Source organism: Molossus molossus, unplaced genomic scaffold (assembly GCF_014108415.1).
Source record: "Molossus molossus isolate mMolMol1 unplaced genomic scaffold, mMolMol1.p scaffold_m16_p_23, whole genome shotgun sequence".
In the NCBI taxonomy this organism is placed as follows: domain Eukaryota; kingdom Metazoa; phylum Chordata; class Mammalia; order Chiroptera; family Molossidae; genus Molossus; species Molossus molossus.
The window spans coordinates 591,501-611,361 of NW_023425359.1; the positions used below are offsets into that span (position 1 = coordinate 591,501).

General features: G+C 55.5%; 1 protein-coding gene across 2 annotated transcripts in view; it reads left to right on the plus strand.

The window, feature by feature from the left end:
• SLC35F3 (solute carrier family 35 member F3) overlaps positions 1–19,861 on the plus strand; it is a 321,898-nt gene that overhangs the window by 216,888 nt on the left and 85,149 nt on the right. For both annotated transcript variants that reach the window (XM_036277593.1, XM_036277594.1), the window contains one exon: positions 7,119–7,437. In XM_036277593.1, the coding sequence (XP_036133486.1) occupies positions 7,119–7,437 (319 nt within the window). The remainder of the gene's footprint in view (positions 1–7,118; positions 7,438–19,861) is intronic.

Here is a 19,861-nt window from a genome sequence, read left to right on the forward strand (position 1 = left end):
CGGAAAGCGGAGAGCGTGCGTTTGTCGAGCTTGTGTCGGGGCGTGAGCAGCACTGATGTCCCTGTGAGCAGGGGCGAGCGCCCGCTGCGTGCGAGGCCGGACATGCCCAGGCCGAGATATGAGAGTCCAGGAGGCGCAGGCTGCAGGCCGTCCAGGATTAACCTGATCTCTCAGGATCCGGGTCTCAGACGGTCCCAGTCGGGTCCTGGCTCCCAGCAGACACCACTCTCATGCTGTCCTTTTGCATAAGTCCTGTTTGCCTCAGGCCGTGGACGTTCCAGGATTGTCTTAACCCCCCTGCAGACTGCTGCTGCTTGGACGGGACCCTGAAAGGGACAGAGAGAGAGGTGCCGGCAGGAATCCTGTTTACTGAGGTGTGAGGGCGGGAAGTGGGCGGCTGCTGGGCCTGAGTCAGACCAGCTCTTGCTGCAGAGGGGAGAAGCCGCCCCCTACTGCACTGCACCCAAGTCAGCAGCCAGGCCTGTATCCCACCAGGGAAATAACCCTGGGTTCTACAGACAACTCTGTGGGGCCGTGGTCTCTGTCTCTACCCACTGCCTGAGCACGGCCTCCACCCACAGCAGTGGCGGCTCCCTGGCGGCAGACCACCGAGCCGGCGTGGGCCCTCCTCAGCCAGGGGTCCGCGCCGTGACCCCTGCCCCTAGGAGGTCACCAAGCAAACCCTCTGGCATGGCAGTCGGCACTGCTGAGTGAGGCCCTGGGCCTGCCCTTTCCCTCGCACGGGCTCAGTCCCCGCCGGCACATCCTTGGCCACGATGACAAAACGCCACGGACCACAGACGGCTGCTTGAACCAGAGACACTCGTCTTCTCACAGATCTGGAGGCTGAAGTCCAAGACCAAGGTTTCTGGGGAGGATTCTCCTCCCGGCTCGTAGGCACCACCTCCCCCCTGGTCCTCAGGGGCCTTCCTCCGAGGGGCTTGTGGAGAGAGCACATGAGTGAGCCCCTCCCTCCTGTCTCTCACGAGGCCTCCAAGCATCTCAAGTCAGGGCCTCACCCTTGTGACCTCATGGAACCGCAGTTACTGCCTCAGGGGCTCCATCTCCAAATACCGCCATGCTGGGGGTTAGGGCTTCAACATATGGGGAGGGGCACAAACTTTCCGTCCATGACAGTGCAGGTGCCAGACCCCCAGAGCCCCACACACTCAGGTCAGGTTTAAAGGTGGGTCTGTGCTCTGGAACCCTGATGCCCATCCTTGGTGACAGGCAGCTCTGAGGACACTCTCCATTCTTGTTGCTGCTGTGGAGCCAGACAGGTGCCTGCAGGTGCGTCTCGGCCACTCACGTGCCCTGTGACCTGGGAGGGCACCTCTTCAGGCTCAGCCATCCAGTCTGAGAAACAGGGACAGTCAACTGTCCGCCAGCATTAGGACAGGTGGAGAAAGATGCCTAACACCTCCAGGCAGGGAGCATGGCATGACTGGGTGTTCCACTCACCTGTCCTTGGCCCCTGGTGCCGCCCGTCCCCGTGCTCAGGGCTAGCGTCAGGAATGACAAGTTGACTACACTCTTTCCCTGGGGCCAGTGCTGGTCAGCAGTGACGGGGGCCTCAGCCCTGTGTGCGTGCAGGGGACAGTGGCCGGGATGTGTGAGATAGAGGTGGCCGCAGGACGCTGGGGCTGCGGTGGCCGCGGGACGCCGGGGCTGCACTGGCCGCGGGGCGTCGGGGCTGCGGTGGCCGCGGGACAGCTGGGCCTGTGCGGGCCTTTACATGTGACAGCCCCCCTCCCCTCACCTCCACACAAACCTCTGCTCAGACGGCCAACCACACGCAAACTCGCTGAGCAAGTGTCTAATGAGTGGATGAGATACAGAACCCACACTGCGCTTCTGGGAGATGAGCTGCAAATGGCCGTGAACAATCGCTTTCCTCCAAGCTCCTCACTTTGCAGAAACTGTTTGTGGGGTGGCCAAGTCCTGTCTCGCTACATGCATCAGTGACCAGTGCACGGGAAGCTGCTCCTCTGGCCCTGGGCAGTGTGGACAAAGGGGCGGGCTCTCACTCCCGAGCAGCCGCCAGTCACAGGCAGAGGCGCTGCCGCTGGGACGCGCGGGCCAAGCCGTTTGCTCGTGCCCTGCAGGGGACGCCGACACACAGTTGCTGGACGAGTGGCCGAAAACCTTAACTAGTCCGTCTGAGAGAAACGAAAGCATGTGAGTCACACACAGGCGTACATGCGAGCGTTCGAGCAGCACTGCTCACAGTCGCCGGGACTGGAACATGCACGTCCGTCAGCTGCCGAGCAGGTGGACACACCGAGAGAGTCTGCTGTCCGGGCGGGAGGAGGCCCCCAGACAGCAGCACAGCGGGGCGGGCCCACGATGTAAGTGAAGGCAGGCAGACGGAAGGGCTGCGTGTTTTGTGCAGCGCCCAGAAGAGCCGGCTGAGCTAGGGAGCGGATCTGTGGAGTCCTGATGGGGTGGTGGGGGTGTCCTGATGGGGGGGGTCCTGACTCGGGGGGTGGATGGGAACAGCTGCAGATTGGCTCGGAGACTCGTGATGTGATGGAAATGTTCACAGACTGCAGAGAGGTGATGGCTTCACAATTTTGTAAATTTACTAAAAATTATGAATTGTGCTCTTTAAACAAGTGAGTTTTATGGTTATTAAAATCATGCCTCAAAAAGGTTATTAAAATAAATGTATAGATCGTATCGATGGAGATGTCGCTGGGAGGTGTCTCTGTGCTCTGTGCTTCGGGGGTGGCCCAGGCCAGCCCATGGGGGTCTCTGACCCCAGCTCGGGGTCCCGTCCCCCTGAGGTGCTCTCTGAGTGAAAGCCTTCCAGACTGTGTCATAGGCAACGAGGGTCAGCTTCCTCTTAGGTGACCTCCAGAAAAAAACACTCGTGTTCTCTTGAACGTTTGAAAGAGCCATTTAATGGGAACTTGAAGTTGAAAGTAAATGATTTTCCAATTTCTCTTGCTTTCTCATATAAATGACTTTCACAAAATCAACATAAAAAGCACCCAGTTCATCATCTTCTCAGGGGAAACAGTGGACAGCCCATGAGACGAAGGACTTGCTGTGGTCCCAGAGGGCTTGGCAGCTAAACCAAACCTCTAGCTCAACGATTACGGGCTGGAGGTTCCTTCTGGGCAGACACCCCACAGGCACTGCCTCAGCTTGGCCAGGAGGGTGACTGCTTTCCAAATCCCTGGCTGGAGACAGGCCTCGCGTGTGATCATGCAGGTGGAGGGGCTGACGCGTGGCTTCAGGAATTGCCTGCCTCAGAGACAGAGCTCGGGATGGGAGCTCAGGCACAGGTGTGGTTCCATCTCACCGTGCCTCGGAGTGTGCACGGAGCACGGGAGGATGCTCCACACGCACACACACACGCACACGCACGTCTCCAGAATGCTCAGTGGAAGCAGCTCAGGCAGCAGAGCAGGAGGAGCCCGCCTGTCCCCACGCTTCCGAATGAGTAAGTGGCGTAAACAGAGCATGTGAAGGCGCTGCAGCCGAAGGGGGTGCTCGGCTGTCGCAGCACCTGTGGGCTTGGCCGTTATGCCAGGGCTTCATCGGCTTTTATGGCTCCCAGAACTGTTGGCTGAACTGCCAGCTTAGAAGAGAAGGTACAGGGTCATGAATCGAGAGGCTGTGAGCGGGGAGGGTGTTGGGAGTGAGGGTGACAGTGCTTCTCATGGTGCAGTGATGGTCGGAGGCTGGGGCGGGAAGCAGTGAGGCTCACAGCTCCGGTGTTTGCAGGCAGGTCTGCTGTCCTGAGGGAGTGACGTCAGACAGAGGGTCCCTGCACTTGCAGTCTAGGAGGAGGGGGAGTACAAGAGTGTCCTGCACTTGGAGATGGGAGAGGCTGTGCAAAGGGGACGGCCACCTTAGACCCCTTCTCCCTGAGTCTGAGCGCAGGCTGGACGGCCCATCGCCAGTGACCTGAGACAGGTGTGCTGTGGCATGCATTCGCTACATTTCAAATAGTGGAGAATAATGTGTCTGGTCCAAATGTATGTTACTCTACATGTATTCTTTAATTTATTTGGTACAGACAATGGGGCGTGTGCTCCCAAATAAAGTAGGGTTGACATCTGAACTCACTGCAGTCCCTTCGGCCAGCCTGGCTGGGCACCTGCCCTGTGCCGCCCGAGCAGAGTCCAGCGGGCATCGCAGCAGCCAAGGGCTTCGCCGTCTTCCTCATGGCCCAGCCGACCACATGTCTTCCTGACCCTGGACTTGGCTCCTCCTTTTGCTCGGAGCCTTCCTGTCCCTCCAGGCCCTTCCTGCTCCACTCCCTCCACGGTCATCACAGCCCACGCTGGCTGCACTGTCTTCAGAATTTCCATCACAGTCCAAATCTGTCCATTCTGCACGTAATTGTTCTATAATTCTTTCATCGGTCTGTTTTCTGATTTCCAGACAGACTGTGAGTTCCTGAAGAATAGTAGTCATGTTTCACAGTTATTCCCTGACCTCCTCACTCTTGGCACCTGCCTCCTGGTGGCTCCCGGGTGACGGAAATGCTCTGAGGGGCCGCGGTGACGCACCTGCTGCCGTGCCGTGGGAGGAACGAGTGCTGGCGGAGACATGCGATCTGTGTGCGTGTGGGTGCGTGTGCTTGCATGTGTGCATGTGTGTGCTTATGCATGCATGCATGCGTGTGTGTGTGGTGAAGACACAAAGATGAGAAAACAGCAGAGTGGCAACATGGTATCTCTGGGCACTAAGCTCACTATACATTGATTTTTATTTACTCTGTTCAGTAGTTTGGAAAGTATTTTTTGTAAAGAATATTTTTATTTTACATGATGTAGATCGAGTTTAACAGAAGTATTAGGAATGATTAAGGCAATGCAATTGATAAGTGACTGTTATAAGAGGCTCAGTAGAGTGAAACAGAGAGTTTGCCATGAGCTGGGTTTTGGTGTCTGGGATTCTTTCTGGGTACACCCCAGGGTTTCCCGGCATGTGCTCCAAGGGACACCCATATGACCACAGGTGTTAACGTTTGCCGAGCAGGGGAAGCACCCTGCCCTTGGGAGTCCTCAAGGTCGTCTCCCTGCGCATTCCTGCAGCGAAGGAACTGGTCTCTGATCTCCCCGGTGTTCTCCAGACTCGTCTGACCATGGAATTCTCTTTCTTATAATGTTTGCTAACTACATTACAATTGGGAAATATCGTTCTGTCTTATTTTTAAATAATAGTGTAGATTTTAGTTTTCGATGTCTTCATTTTGCCTGGGTATTACTAATAGTCCCTTGGTTAAATAATCCAGAGAGGGTAGCGAATTAGAGAGTGACTCTCATCAAACCTGTAGGAGCCTTTCAGCAAGACAGGGCTGCGCGACGGGTGGCTGTCTTGCACCGTAAGAGCTGTGCCGTCATCACCTCCTTCTTCGCGTCCCCAAGCTGTTGTAGTGCAGAGCGTGCTGTCGCCAGGACTTGCTCAGCCCCTCCAGCGTCCGTGCTTACCTGAGAAGTCAGCCTGTGAGCTGCATTTTACTTCCGCACAGACACTTTCCTCGTCTCCACCTTTCCAGTGCGAGTTCTGGAGGGACGTGCTAGTCCAGCCATCTTCCTGACCCCACCTGCGTGAACTGTCTCTGTGGTGGAAGGTCACAGAGGCAACCCCAACGTCAGGGGGTCCGTGTGTGCACCGAAGCTGAGTCTGCCTTAAGTTGTGGGGGTTCTGGGACCAGTCGGGGCATCCCAGGGCGGGGTACAGCGCGAGGGGGGCTCGGCTGCTGTGGTCCTCAGCTTCACCCTGCCCGAGCCCATGGCAGGCAGACAGACAGCTGTGGGAGCCCAGGGTGTGGCCAAGCCTTTGGTTCTTTGTGACCGGGATCTACCCACACATGGAAACTGACAGGAACAGGGGTTAAATATTAACAGGCGAGCAGGACGTGGCCGGGAAGGACCGGCTGCCCTTGGCAGCCACGTCAGGCTGTGACCGCCGGCGCTCAGGCGGACGCAGCAGGGCTGGCAGGTCAGGGCGAGGAGGAGCCCCGCGCAGCGGATGCTCCTGAGTCGCATGTGGCTCATGGGGTCATCAGCCCCAGGAAGCACGGTGTGCAGAACCGCTCACGGTTGCGAAGGCTGCTCCAGTGTTACTAAGTTGAAGTCAGGTCCAGACGGTACATGTGACCCCACCGAGCCCTGTGCTCCGCTCCTGCGCCCCGTGGGGGAGGCGGCCGCCTAGCGCCCTGGGCCGCGCGCTGGGCACCAGGCCGACGTGAGAGGCTCGTTCGCCGTCTCCTGGGAATCTGCTTCCCCCGCCGTGCCTCCCGCTGCAAGTCACAGCTCTGTCCGAATTCCCCGCTGACCGACATGCACACAGCCATGACGAAACCACACAGTGGGGAACACCTTTCCACGTCCTCGTGGTCCGTGGGAAGGGGCCGCCGCAGAGCATGCTGGGGGCGCTGGCTCCCGAAGCCCAGGCTCCGAGTGCCGTGGGCCAGGCCGCACAGCGCCCCCTGCGGGCGGCGGCCTGAGTGCCGCTCGGAGGGGGGCTGCGGCCCTGGGCAGGCAGCCAGGCAGAGCAAACAGAGATCAGGGGGAAGAGCCCATTTCTGTCATGCAGGCAACATCAGCTGGGGATCTTGGCGTCTGTGCCTTCGAGTAACAGACAGGGAAGGCTCCAGCCAGGTCCTGGAGCTTCCAGAGGTCAAGCTGTGGCCTCCCAGCACTGCCCGGGACTCAGCACGTGCTCCAGCCCATCTGTGTCCTGGAGTGTCCCCACAGTCCGCTGAGCACACAGACCCCCAGTCGAAGTGCAGGTTGTGGGGTGGGGCTGAGACTGTGCATTTCCAAAAAGCCGGGGTGTGGGGGCTGCGGCCCTTGGGCCACACTTGGGAGTCAAGGTTCTGGAGGGTGAGAAACCAGAGAAACTGTCTTCTGCTTGTTTTATGTCAGGAAGCTGCCAAAGCCCCGCCCCATCCCTCCAGGGTGGCTGCCCCTTGCTCTGGGGCGGGTGCTCTGGTCTCTGTTTAGATTGAGAAAGTTGCCCCCATCCCCCTACCCTCCCCCCTTCCCCCCTCCCCAGGGTGGCTGGTCCTGACCTGGGCCATGGCCTTGGGTTGGGTGCCGTTCCCGGCGTGGGGCGATGCGGAGCCTGCTAACCTGAGTGCCTTCTCTCCGCAGGGGAGGAGCGCCCCCGGGACGGCCCGGGCCCTGCAGAGGCCGCAGCGGCGGGGGCGGAGGCCGGGCGGGCCGGCCGCCGCTGCTGCAGGTGCTCGGGGCCGCGGCTGCGCAAGCTGAGCTGGGGGCTGGCGGTGGTGCTGTGCGTGTGCACCTGCTGGGCCGGCTCCACACAGCTCGCCAAGGTGACCTTCCGCACCTTCGATGCACCCTTCACCCTGACCTGGTTCGCCACCACCTGGAACTGCTTGTTCTTCCCGTTATACTACGTGGGCCACGTCTGCAAGGCCACGGAGAGGCAGTCAGTGAGGCAGCGGTACAGGTAGGCCACCCGTGGGGCCCCGGCGCGGCGCTGGGCCAGGCTGAAGGGTCGTTGGGCCACCGGATGTGCTGATGGGGCAGGACCTGCATTCCCTCCCCTCAGGGTGTGAACACCTGCTCCTCTGCCCCAGCCCTCCCCTGGGAGGGCCTTTATGTGCGACAGGAGCGGGTGGCATCTTCCCAGGGTGTGGCCCCAGAAAGGGTTCGAGGGTGCTCCTGGCTCCTGCACACCCCTCAGGCTGGGGGTCCGAGGAGCTGGTGACGGGGCAGCTCTGTGGCTCAGGAGGCGTTCTCTGGGGACCTGGTTCCTCGCTCCCCTCCAGCGCAGACACCTCCCCCTTGGCTGTCTGCACCTGCAGAGGGCCGTCAAACAAAGCAGTGTCTGGACTTCGCTGGCCTTATTTTCTCACATGGAGTCCACTGGCTCGATGTCCCTCTTCGAAAAGAGGCTGGAAACTGGGCCCCAACCCTTCACCTCCCCAGCCTCCTCCGGAGTCTCAGTGCCAGTGTTGAGCTGGTCCTCACCGTGCGTCACAGAGCCTCCTGGAGCCCAGAGCGGAGGCCTCCGTGGCCTGTGAGGGCTCCCTGCTGGCCCCAGGCAGACCTGCTCAGGAAGAAACACGCGCAGGGAAGCACGCTGGCCAAGGCGGCCAGGCAGGCCCTGGAAACGTCCCTGTGGTCAGTCCCAGAGGGGGAAAGCGTTCGACGGTGGAAGGCTCAGCACCCCTTCACGTCTGCCCCCTCCCCACTTCACCCCACGCACCAAGCACCCCTAAAATCACCTTGTCCCCCTACCATCTGCTTCAAACTCCAACCCCATCTGAAGTGCCCTCGAGATAACTAAGAACATCACTGAGGCCAAGGAGCGAAGCGGTCTGGCTGCGGAAGTCTCAGCCCAGTTCGAGTCCCCAGGAAATCCACCTCACGCGCTGGACACTGGTTGGGGTGTGAGGGGCCAACCTGGTTTCATTTCTGGGGGGCATCGGACTGGCTCGCTGGGGAGTTAAACCAGAGCAGTGCTTCCAGGGAAGGGCTGGGATCCAGCTCGGCTGAGCCACAGACCAGCCCCCGCGTCCATAGTGAAAGGACTTGGAGAGACTTTGGAGACAAAGCATGCAGGAGCCCAGAACTGGGACCAGGACTGGGACCAGGACTGGGACCGGGACCGGGACTCAGGCCTGGGCAGGCTCAGTGTTGACTTAGCCAGAAGTCAACACCTTGGAGCCGCAGCCAGACGCAGGCAGGGAGCCAGGGCCAGAAACTTCGACAGGGCCCGGCCCGTCCTAACGGCAGGAGAGAGGCGGCTCTCGGTCACACAGCAAAGCGCAGGTCAGTGCGTGGTGTGTTTTACAGTTAAGTAGCCCTGAGCGAATCTAGTTTGTAATTAGGAGTCTGCCTTTCGTTACACCGAGGATTGGAGGCGCCTGGAACCGAGGCCCAGCAGTGAGCCTATGTGCCCTTTTCTGGTGGAGATTTATGGGCAAAGAAGAGGAAGACAGCCCCCAAGGGGCCATGCTGGCGGCTGTCCTAAGCATCAGTCCCACACATGACCACTGCTTAGGACAGGACAGGACTGTGGGCCACAAGGCAGGCCCAGACCACTGTGCTGAAAATAATGCGGAAGGAACCACGCTCGGTGGGTTTAAGGTCGAGGTGGGGAAAACATGGAAGGTCCTCGACGTGGATCAGTTAAACAGAAAGACATCAACGCCTGATTTCAGCACCTGTCTTCCTGTGAAAAGTATCTGAGCTGAGAGGAATCAAGAAAGGATTATGGTCTCTGCTCGTCAGCTGGAGAACAGTGGAGGGGAGGGCTCATCATCATAGCTTGATTAGCAAAGCCAGGTAAGACTTTGCCCAGCTTCTATAATGAAGCTTAGCGTCGCTTCGTAAAAGCATCCGTGTAGCTGGAAGCTGGGCTGGCCCTGTGGTGAGGCCGCGCCGCTCCGGTGCCAGCTGCGTGCGGAGTAAATTAAGTTGTGCACACCCCTGGAGGGTGAAGAGAGATTCTCTCAGGAAAGAGAGAAAAGCATTTTCGCATCCAACTTGTGGAGTCATGATTCTGTCAATGATCAAGTTGAGAGTTCTTTAAACAGATGTTAGGATTCCCAGAAATCAAGAAAAATTGAAATGACATCTTTCATTTTTGTGCTTTTGTCAAAATTAATGCCAGAGACGGGAAAATCTTGAGTCCGCCAGGGAGGTGTGTCGTCAGCTAAACATGTTCCAGCACGGAGCTGGGGTGCAGGTGGGGAGGGGAAGAGGGGAGGCCTTCCCAGAGGGGGAGGCAGGACAGACACGCCAGCCTTCCCTGTTGTCGACGGGAAGCGATCAGACAGAAGTTTCTTTCCTCCAAGCTGTCTGCACCTCGGCGACTCCCCAGCGGGGGCTAGAAAGTCCACCAGGTGCAGAGTGAGCGTGTGTGGTTGAGCAGAACTGCTCACTCTGCAGCCCTCCGGCCGCCTGGAACCTGCTGAAGGGCCAACACCGGTTCAGGAGGTCTGAGTGGACCTGAGAGTCTACTTGCCCACAAGCTCCGGGGGTTCTGGTGCTGCGGGCCTGAAGGCCTCCCAGGAGTGTCCACCCACAGTGACCTCTTCTCCTAAGCAAACGCTGGGCCTTCTGCTGTCTCACGGCTGCCGAAAAATGAACAGGTCCGTGGTGACAGGGCCTCCGCTCTGCCTTTGGAGCAGCCACAGGCTCCCCTAAACGAGCCAGCTGTTCTGTTTCAGAAACTCTGAGAAGCGTCTGAGCCCAGAGGGGGAGAGGGCAGTGCTGATGCCTTTGTTCTTAGCTCCTCCCAGGCCCGGGGTGTGTGCGTGTGCGCACATGTGCGTGCACATGTGTGCGTGTGTGTGCCTGCATGTGTGTGTGCGCGCGCACATGTGTATGTGTGTGTGCATGTCTGCATGTGTGTGAGCGTGTGTCTGCATGTGTGTGTGTGCGCGTGTGCGAGCGTGTGTCTGCATGTGTGTGTGTGTGCATGTGTGCGCGTATGCGTGTGTCTGCAGACTTGCATGAACTTAGGGGGTCATGCAGCTGTACCGTTCAGTGTCTAAGGAGCAGAGTGGGGCCGCTGCAGTCTGGCAGTTTGTTCTTTCTGGAGCTGTTATTGCGCCTCTTTTCTTGGCGGGGCACTGAGGACACAATTATAAACAGTCCCTGTCCTCAGGGAGCTGCCAGCCCAGTGAGGGAGTCAGATGGCTGAACACGGTCAGGGCTGGGAGGGGTCTGGGGACAGGCCCCAGTGCGCAGCCCCTAGGGCAGGGCAGGAAGTTTCTTAGAGGAAATGACCGTGGAACCGTCTCTTTGAAGAGGAGCAGAAGGGCCTGTAGGTGCTCGGTCCCCGGCTGGCAGAGGCTGGGGGAGTGGGGACGTGGGGCGGGAGCAGAACCCTGGACCTCCGCACCTCGTGGATTGGTCTGGCTGGCTGCACGCGGGGCGGCTGGGGCACCGCAGGACCCCGCAGAGCGGAGCGGTGGGCCTGCAGCTCGGGAACACCGCCGCCGAGAGCACGGGCGGAGCTGGGCCGCAGCGTCTCCCTCCCACAGGCACCTGTGGGCAGGTGTGGGTGACCAGGTGCTGTTTCTGCCCTGAAGGGCTCACAGCCCAGTGAGAGACCCTATGAGAAACAGGACGGATGGAAGGAGGAGGAGGGGCGTGCAGCAGGCCGGCGCCCTCAGCTGGGCGCCAGGACAGCCCCGCAGGCGTGCAGACAGCGAGCTGGAGGCCAGGGCCGGGCTCCGTGCCCCAGGCAGCGGGTACCCCGAGCGTGGAGCGAGGATTGGCCTGGGCAGCAGCTTGCGGCGGCAGGACACGATCCCCCCGTCGCAGTGCATGGCTCTGGTGTTTTGTTCATTCCTGTGTCGTCGTCGTTTGGGTGGCGCCGAGTCCCCGAGCCACAGCAGGAGCCTGACTCCGCCATGAAGTGTCGCGAAGCCGGTCTGTGCCCTGCACGGTGTGCGCCGCCCACAGCAAGTCTGTGTGGTGACAGGCGTCCCTGTTCCATTTCTCACCAGACTCAGGCTTTCTGAAAACAGGGGGACCTTCTTTCCAGGGAACGCTGCTACACGTTTCTCGGGCCTGTCGCGAGTGCCAAGGCCTCGCCAAGGCAGCCCTGATCAGTGACACCCCAGACCTTCCTGCCTGTCCTCACCCTGAGCCCGACATGCTGTGACCTGCTGTGAGGCCGCTGGGGACCAGAGGCGGCCGAGGCCCTTCCCCAGGAGCAGAGATGGTCATTCACTCACCAAGTCTGAGTGCGGGCCCCTTCCAGGAGCTGGGACCCACTGTGACCAACACAGGGGAGGCCCCGCCCTGGTGGAGCCCCTGTCAGCAGGGACACAGACAGGAACTCCAACAGTGTGTCCTGTCAGAGGTGCCAAGAACGACCGAGAAAGACATAGCAGGTGGCGGGGACGGAGGCCAGGCTGCACCTCTCTGTCTGTCTGTCTGAAGGGGTCTGTGGTTACCCCAACATGTCCCTGCTTCATCACATCCAAATCCCTGGGTTTGCCCTGCTTACCTGCTAAGTAACAACCTTTGAGGCCTGAAGTTTTCCTGAAAGAAGGGATTACTGAGCCCTGTGCCGCAGGAAAAGGACAGGTCCGGGGCCGGACGCCTGCACCAGCAGCAGCCGCTGGGTGGAGAGACAGCATGTCTGCAGCCTGCGCTCAGGGAGGCAGATGTAAGTTGTTTAAAAGGCCAGCCGGTGGTGCCCAGCAGGTGTGGCTCAGGACTGAACGCTGCCCCATGGACTGCGAGGTCCCGGGTCAATCCCCGGTCAGGGCACATGTCCGGGTTATGGGCCATGTTTCTTCTCTTTCCTCTCTAAAAAAAAAAAAAATCAATAAAAACAATATTTTTTAAAAAACAAACAGAATAGACATTGGCTGCAGATAAAGAAATGGGCAGGAAAGGTGAAGGGGAGGTTTAGGATGGGGTAAGGACCGTGGGAAGGATTTGCTGCTTTGGTCAGGTCTGAACGTTCATGTGGAAGCAGGATGCCGTGCTGGCTGGCGGCCGTCTGTCTGTCTAGATAACAGTGGAGCCCTGGCCGGTTTGGCTCAGCGGTTAGAGCGTCGGCCTGCGGTCCAGAGAGACCCGGGTTCGGTTCCCGCTAAGGGCATGTACCTCCGTTGCAGTTTGTCCCCGACCCTGGCTGGTCGTGCGGGTGGCAGCCACTCGATGTGTCCCTTTCACGTCGATGTTTCTCTCTCTCTCCCTCTCTTCCTCTTTCTCCCTCCCACTCTATCTGTACAAAAAAATGTCCTCAGGTGAGGAGAGATAACAGTGGAAACAGCCACCCGGAAATCGAGTGGAGTTTCTGCACACACTCAGGAGTGTGAACGGCCGTGGGCTGGTTTGCGCACAGGTGCTGACTGATTAACCTTCCCCACTTCTTTCTCCTGCTGTCCAGCTGCTTAGTTTAATTGGGACCTCTCAGAACTGTTCTCCAGTCGCTGCTGGCTCGGTCTTCTTTATCCCTGCAAACACGCATGCCTGCAGTAGCACTCAGGACGGCCAACTCTGACCATGCCCCTGGGCACGTCCCTGCCCTTGAGATGCTCATAACTCAGAGGGTGGAGCCACCCTTGGACCCCGGGAGGCGGGAGTCCAGTGGCAAGGAGGCCTGGCCAGCTTGGCCTCCACTGGGACCCAGCAGCCCTGTCTCAGCCACCAGCTCAGAAGACCACGGGCGGAGGAGGGCAGGGGGTCCGGGCTCAGTGCATCTCTCACCTTCCCTTGTGGCCGTCTGGGTTCCATCTGGTTTCCAAGAAGTGTCAACCCCAAAGCAAGCTACACCCAGAGCCCGTGCAGTGGACATTTGTGTTGTCACTCATCTGTTTTTGTTACTGGTTCAGAAGAAATGGGCGATGTATTTGGGAACTGCAGTTCTTAATTCAGCTGGAGTCTTCTGTTTGCTGGTAAAGACGGCAAGAATGCGTGAACATCTTCATGCCCAGGGATTTGGTGAGGCAAAGCACCCCCACCTCCCCACCCCCTGACGCACGAGAGGCACCCACCCGGGCAGCAGGCACGCGGCGTAGCTACAGGGGCACAAAGCCAGCGCTGCCATCTCAGAGGGCGGTCACGGGCCCAATGTCAGGCAAGAAGTGGACAGGTGGCTGTGGGTTTAGGGGGTCTCTGCCTAATGATGTGCGACATTGTTTAGAATAGTCAGGATACATCCGTGGAGGAGCAGGACACAGAGCCTGTCCTTGTGCCTGGTGGTGACCCTGCCTCGTGCATGTGCTCCAGACGCGCCGCCCTGCAGGGCCCTCCCCTCTGTCCCATTGGCCCTGCAGGGACCTCCCCTCTGTCCCAGTGTCTGCCCCCCCATCTCAGTTGTACAGACACTGGCTTCACCTGGTGAGATGCAGTGACAGCCAGGCCCCCTGGACGAGTCCAGAATGTCCCTGCGGCACCTAGGGCGCACCGTCTTCGTTCCCCGTCTCCTCTGGGCTCCTGGGCTTCGGGCTCCTGGGCTTCAGCCTCCGTGCTCCCTGTGTCTGAGTCTCGGTCATCCCTGAACAGGTATGAAGGATCTGTCTCTGAGCCCAGCAGCCTGCGGAGGTCATGCAAGTCAGCCTCACGTTCCAGAGCCCCAGTCAGCTGCAGCTCTGCTGTTGCCCCAGACGGTTTCACTGGGATTTTGCAAAAGGCCGTTCCTCCGCTCATGTCTGTGGGCTTCAAGGACGTCAGCCACTGGGGCTGTGGCCATGGCCCTGTGCTGATGCCTCTAGGGGGTCAAGGTAGCCTCGCTGGACTCGAAGGACTTAGTCACGTTTTAGCATGAAGTGCCAGGGTCCTGTGGACGGGAAGATCCGTGTCCCTGCAGCACAGCGGGGACAGAACGGGGGGTGGCTTCCCAGAGCAAGGCCTCAGAGCAGGTCCTGAGGCGTCTTCGTGCTCCTACGCGTCAGTGGAGAAAGGTTCCCGTGCACGGGACGCGGGAAGGTGCCGTGTGACCAGAGGACACACCTTACCATCCCACCCAGCAAATACCGAGCCATTTCTTTCTTTTTATGTGATTCTTTTTTTATTTTTCATTAAATTTATTGGGGTTGTTTAATAGGATCATACAGGTTACAATGTACATTTCTATGTGACAAGACCTGTATATTGCACTGTGTGCCCACCACCCAAAGGCAAACCATCTCTGTCACCACATACTGGATAGCCCCTCACCCCCTTCCCTCGGTCAGCCACTGCTGTCTGTGTCCGTGGGTCTCAGTATGAGTGAAATCGCGTGGTCCTCGGCTTCTCTGACGCCTTATTTCACCGAGCACAGTGCTCTCAGGGTCCATCATGCATGAGTGGCAGCACCTCAGCCTTTCTTAGGGCTGAGCAGTGTTTCGTGGGGTATCTGCACCTCCTCCTCTTCATCCGTCCTCTGTCGCAGGACACGTCGCTGGTCTCCACATCTCGGCCACCGCGAAGGACACGGGTGCATATATCTTTGTGAATAAATGTGTTGAGTTTCTCAGGGAGATGCCCAGGAGAGGGGGTGCTGGGTCATATGGTAACTCTTCTTAATTTTGGGGGGAACCACCAGACTGTTTTCCACAGTGGCTCCACCGGTCTACATTCCCACCGGCAGAGAATGAGGGTTCCCATTTCTCCACAACCTCTCCAGCACTTGTCATGACCTGTCTCGTTGGCAGTGGCCATTCTGACAGGTGTGAGGGGTCTCACTGTGGCTTTGATTTGCATCTCCCTGACTGCTGGTGAGGTTGGACATCTTTTCCTACATCTGCCGGCTGCTTATGTGTCTTCTTGGGAGGGGTGTCTGTTCAGGTCCTCTGCCCTTTTTTTAATTGGACTGTGTTTGGTGTTGAATTTTATGAGTTTTTATATATTTTGGAGATTAAGTCTTTGTTGGAGCTGTTGTTTGCAAATATCATCTCCCACTTGGTTGGTTGCCTTTTGTTTTATTGTTGATTTCTTTTGCTGTGCAGACATTTTTAAATTGGAAATCTCATTCATTTATTTTTGCCTTTCCTTCTCTTGCCTTTGGGGTCAAATTCATAAAATGTTCTCTAAGACCAAGGTCCATGAGTTCAGTACCTGTGTTTTCTTCTGTGTACTTTATTGTTTCAGATCTTATATTTAGGTCTTTGATCTATTCTGAATTAATTTGTGTGCATGGAGAAAAGCTGTAATCTAGTTTCAGCCTTTGCCTGTGGCTCTCCGGTTCTCCCAGCACTATTTATTGAAGGGGCTTTCTTTTCTACATCGTGTGTTTTGACTCCTAGGTCAAAAAGTATCTGCCCATATACATGTGGTTTTATTTCTGGACTCTCAGTTTTTTTTCTTTGATCTGTTTGTCTGTTTTTCTTCCATTACCATTCTGTTTTGATTATCATAGCTCTGTAGCATAATTTGAAGTCAGGTAGTGTGATATCCCTGGCTCATTCTTTTTTCTCAGGATTTCTTGTCTAGTCAGAGTCTTTTGTGGTTCCATACAAATCTGGTGATTTTTTGTTGTTCTATTTCTTTAAAAATTACTTTTTTTTTCTATTTTTATTTTATTTTATTCCTCACCTGAAGATATTTCTTCACAGATTTTTAGATAGAGTGGAGGGGAGGGAGGAGGGGGGAGAGAGAGAGAGAGAGATTGGTTGCCTCCTGCACAACCCCAACCAGGGCCAGGGATAGAACCTGCAACCGAGGTATGTGCCCTTGACCAGGAATCGAACCCATGATCCTTTGGTCTGCAGGCTGACACTCTAACCAAACCAACCAGGGCAGCTTGGATTTTGATGGGGATTGCATTAAATCTGTGTATTGCTATGGGTGATATGGCCGTTTTAACTACGTTGATTCTTCCAATCCATGAACACGGAATATCTTTCCATTTTGTGTGTTTTTCTATCTCTTTTCATAATGCTTTGTAGTTTTCAGTATATAGGTCTTTCAAATCCTTTGTTAAGTTTATATTCCTAGGGGTTTTTATTCTTGTGGATACATTGCAAAAGGAATTGTTTTGTTTAGTTTTTTCATATCTTTTTCTGAAGTTTTGTTGTTAGTACATAGGAAAACAGTGGATTTATTGTTTATTGTTTCTAATAGTTCTTTTGGTGTAGCCTTTAGGATTTTCTATGTACAGAATCATGTCATCTGCAAAAAGTGACACTTCCACTTCTTCCTTCCCGACTTGGATGCCTTGTCTGATTTCCCTGGCCAGGTCTTCCAGAGCTGTGTCGGATGAGAGTGTGCGAGTGGGCATCCTTGTCCTGTGCTGATTTTAGAGAAAGCGCTTTCGGTTTTTCACCATTGAATATGATTTTGGCTGAGGTTTGTTATGTATGGCCTTCAACATGATGAGGTACTTTTCTTCTGTACCTATATATATTTTAATCATAAATGGATTATGGTCTATCATATGCTTTTTCTCCATCTGCTGATAAGCTCACATGATTTTTATCTTCGTTTGGAAAGTGGTGTGTTACACTGATCAGTTTGCATATGTTGAACCATTTTTGTGTCCTGGAATGAACCCCACTTGATTGTGACGTGTTACTTTTTAATGTGTTGTATTTAATTTGCTAGTATTTTATTTAGGATTTTTGCATCTGTATTCATCAGATATTGGTCTGTAGGTTTCTTTTTCTTTTTCTTTTTTTCTTGTCCTTGCTAGGTTATGGAATCAGGGTTATGTTGACCTCATAAAATGTGTTAGGAAGTTGATTCTTTTTTTTTAAATCCTCACACAAGGATATTTTTCTGTTTATGTTCAGATAGAGTGGGAGGAAGAGAAAGGGGGAGAGAGAGAGAAACATCGATATGAGAGGGAAACATCAACTGGTCGCCTCCTGCATGACTCCGACCAGGGCCAGGGCCAGGGCCAAACTGCAACCGAGCTATGTGCTCTTGACTGGAATTGAACCCGCGGCTCTTTGGTCTGCAGGCCGACGCTCTACTGCTGAGCCAAACCAGCCAGGGCAGGAAGTTGATTCTTAATCATAGAATCAAAACTAGTAAGCCAGCTCACAGGCATATTGAAAGTTAAAAATGTCACCACATTTAGGAAAAAGATCATTTCCATAAAGATCTCAGAAGATACAAAGGTCTTTGGGAATTTCCTCATCCCAGTTATCCATGTTATCAAGGGCCACAGATGCTCAGAGAAGGTGCACGAGACCTTTGTTGTGTTCAACCCCAGACCTCTGCAGAAATGCTCCCAGGAAAGGAGGGGGTGGCACTGTCCTCACACGAAGGAGCAGGGGGCGTGCCTGGGCGGGTGGGCTGGCAGGGGATAGGAAGGCACTAGCCATGCCCAGGGCACTGTGACAATGATGAGACAGGTGCCCTGAGACAGCTCAGGCTTGAGACCACCCTGGCCTCTACCTGACTGCCTGCCCACAGGCCAGCCACCAGAGCTCTAGCCATACTCCTTGTCTGTTCAGGGCAGACTCTGGTGCCCACTTCCGAGGGTCACCACTGGGGTTGCTCCTCTTCTGGACGGTCACAGCTCCTACATAGACCTTGTGTTTGAGCCAAATAGAATTAAATGAAGTTTAAATAAAGTTAGATAGTGTATATGAAGCCCAAACTGCACTTTGTCCAGAGGTTTCCTACCCACCTTTCGTTGACTCCAAATGTGAATCCCAAACTAACAACCCTGGCTCTTGTTCTCTGCAAATCACAAGATGACGATGATGGCGGTGTTGATGATGGTGAGGATGATGGTGGTAGTGATGGTGATGATGGTGGTGGTAGTGATAGTGATAGTGATGATGTTAATGGTGGTGGTGGTGATGGTGATAACAGTCTTGGTGGTGGTGATGATGGTGATAATGGTCTTGGTGGTGGTGATGATGGTGATAATGATCTTGGTGGTGGTGATGATGGTGATAACGGTCTTGGTGGTGGTGATTATGGTAATAACGGTATTGGTGGTGGTGATGGTGATAACGGTCTTGGTGGTGGTGATGATGGTAATAACGGTCTTGGTGGTGGTGATGGTGATAATGGTCTTGGTGGTGGTGATGATGGTGATAACGGTCTTGGTGGTGGTGATTGTGATAACGGTCTTGGTGGTGGTGATTGTGATAATGGTCTTGTTGGTGGTGATGATGGTGATAATGGTCTTGGTGGTGGTGATGATGGTGATAACGGTCTTGGTGGTGGTGATGATGGTAATAACGGTATTGGTGGTGGTGATGATGATGATACTGGTATTGGTGGTGATGATGGTGATAACGGTCTTGGTGGTGGTGATGATGGTGATAACGGTCTTGGTGGTGGTGATGATGGTAATAACGGTATTGGTGGTGGTGATGATGATAATACTGGTATTGGTGGTGATGATGGTGATAACGGTATTGGTGGTGGTGATGATGGTGATAACGGTCTTGGTGGTGGTGATTGTGATAACGGTCTTGGTGGTGGTGATGATGGTAATAACGGTATTGGTGGTGGTGATGGTGATAACGGTATTGGTGGTGGTGATGATGGTGATAACGGTCTTGGTGGTGGTGATGATGGTAATAACGGTATTGGTGGTGGTGATGATGATGATACTGGTATTGGTGGTGATGATGGTGATAACGGTATTGGTGGTGGTGATGATGGTGATAATGGTAAAGGTAGTAGTGATGATGATGGAAAACAGTCCAGCTACACATGACTGAGTCTTGCTCCTCATGAAGATTCAGAAGTCATATTGCCAGCGTGAGCCCGCAGCAGAGAGGGTGGCATCATGCCCTGTCATTACTCTGGGTTGTTGGAGGGGGCACTTCTTGGCAGAGGTGAGCTTGGAACCAGTTTGACAGGAAAGGGGCAGATGACGTATGTGGCACATGCCGTTGTCTTGTCATTCTGGAACGTGAGCTGAGGTGGGGCAGAATGCAAGGTGATTCATTTGCCTAGAAACCAACGTCCTGTCAGGCTCTCAACACCATTTTTGTTTTTGTGTTTTATGATTTATTGATTTTGAGACAGAGACAGACAGACATCAATTTGTTGTTCCACTTATCTGTGCATTTATTGGTTGATTCTGGTATGTGCCCTGACCAGGGATCGAACTCGCAACCTTGGCTCACTGGGACTATGCACTAACCAACTGAGCCGCCCAGCCAGGGCCTGGGTTTCATTTTTCGAAAGCTGGAGAAGCAAGGGGGTGCGGACAGCGTGTGCACACTAAGGCAGGGTGGCTCGTCGGGGCGCCTCAGTTCTGCGGCACTGCTTTTGCCTGGACCCTACGACTCCTGGCCGGGCTGGAAGGCCAGCCTCCCCTCAGGGACAGACACATAGTGTCGTCCAAAGCCTTGCCCTTCCTGTCCCCTCTGGTGAGCACATACCAGTGTCATGGCAATACCAGGCCCAAGGGGTACGGAGGGTGGAGGGAAGAGGCTGGTTCGAGTCTCAGACCCACCACTCCCAAACTGTGTGACTGTGGGTAACCTATTATAAGTGCT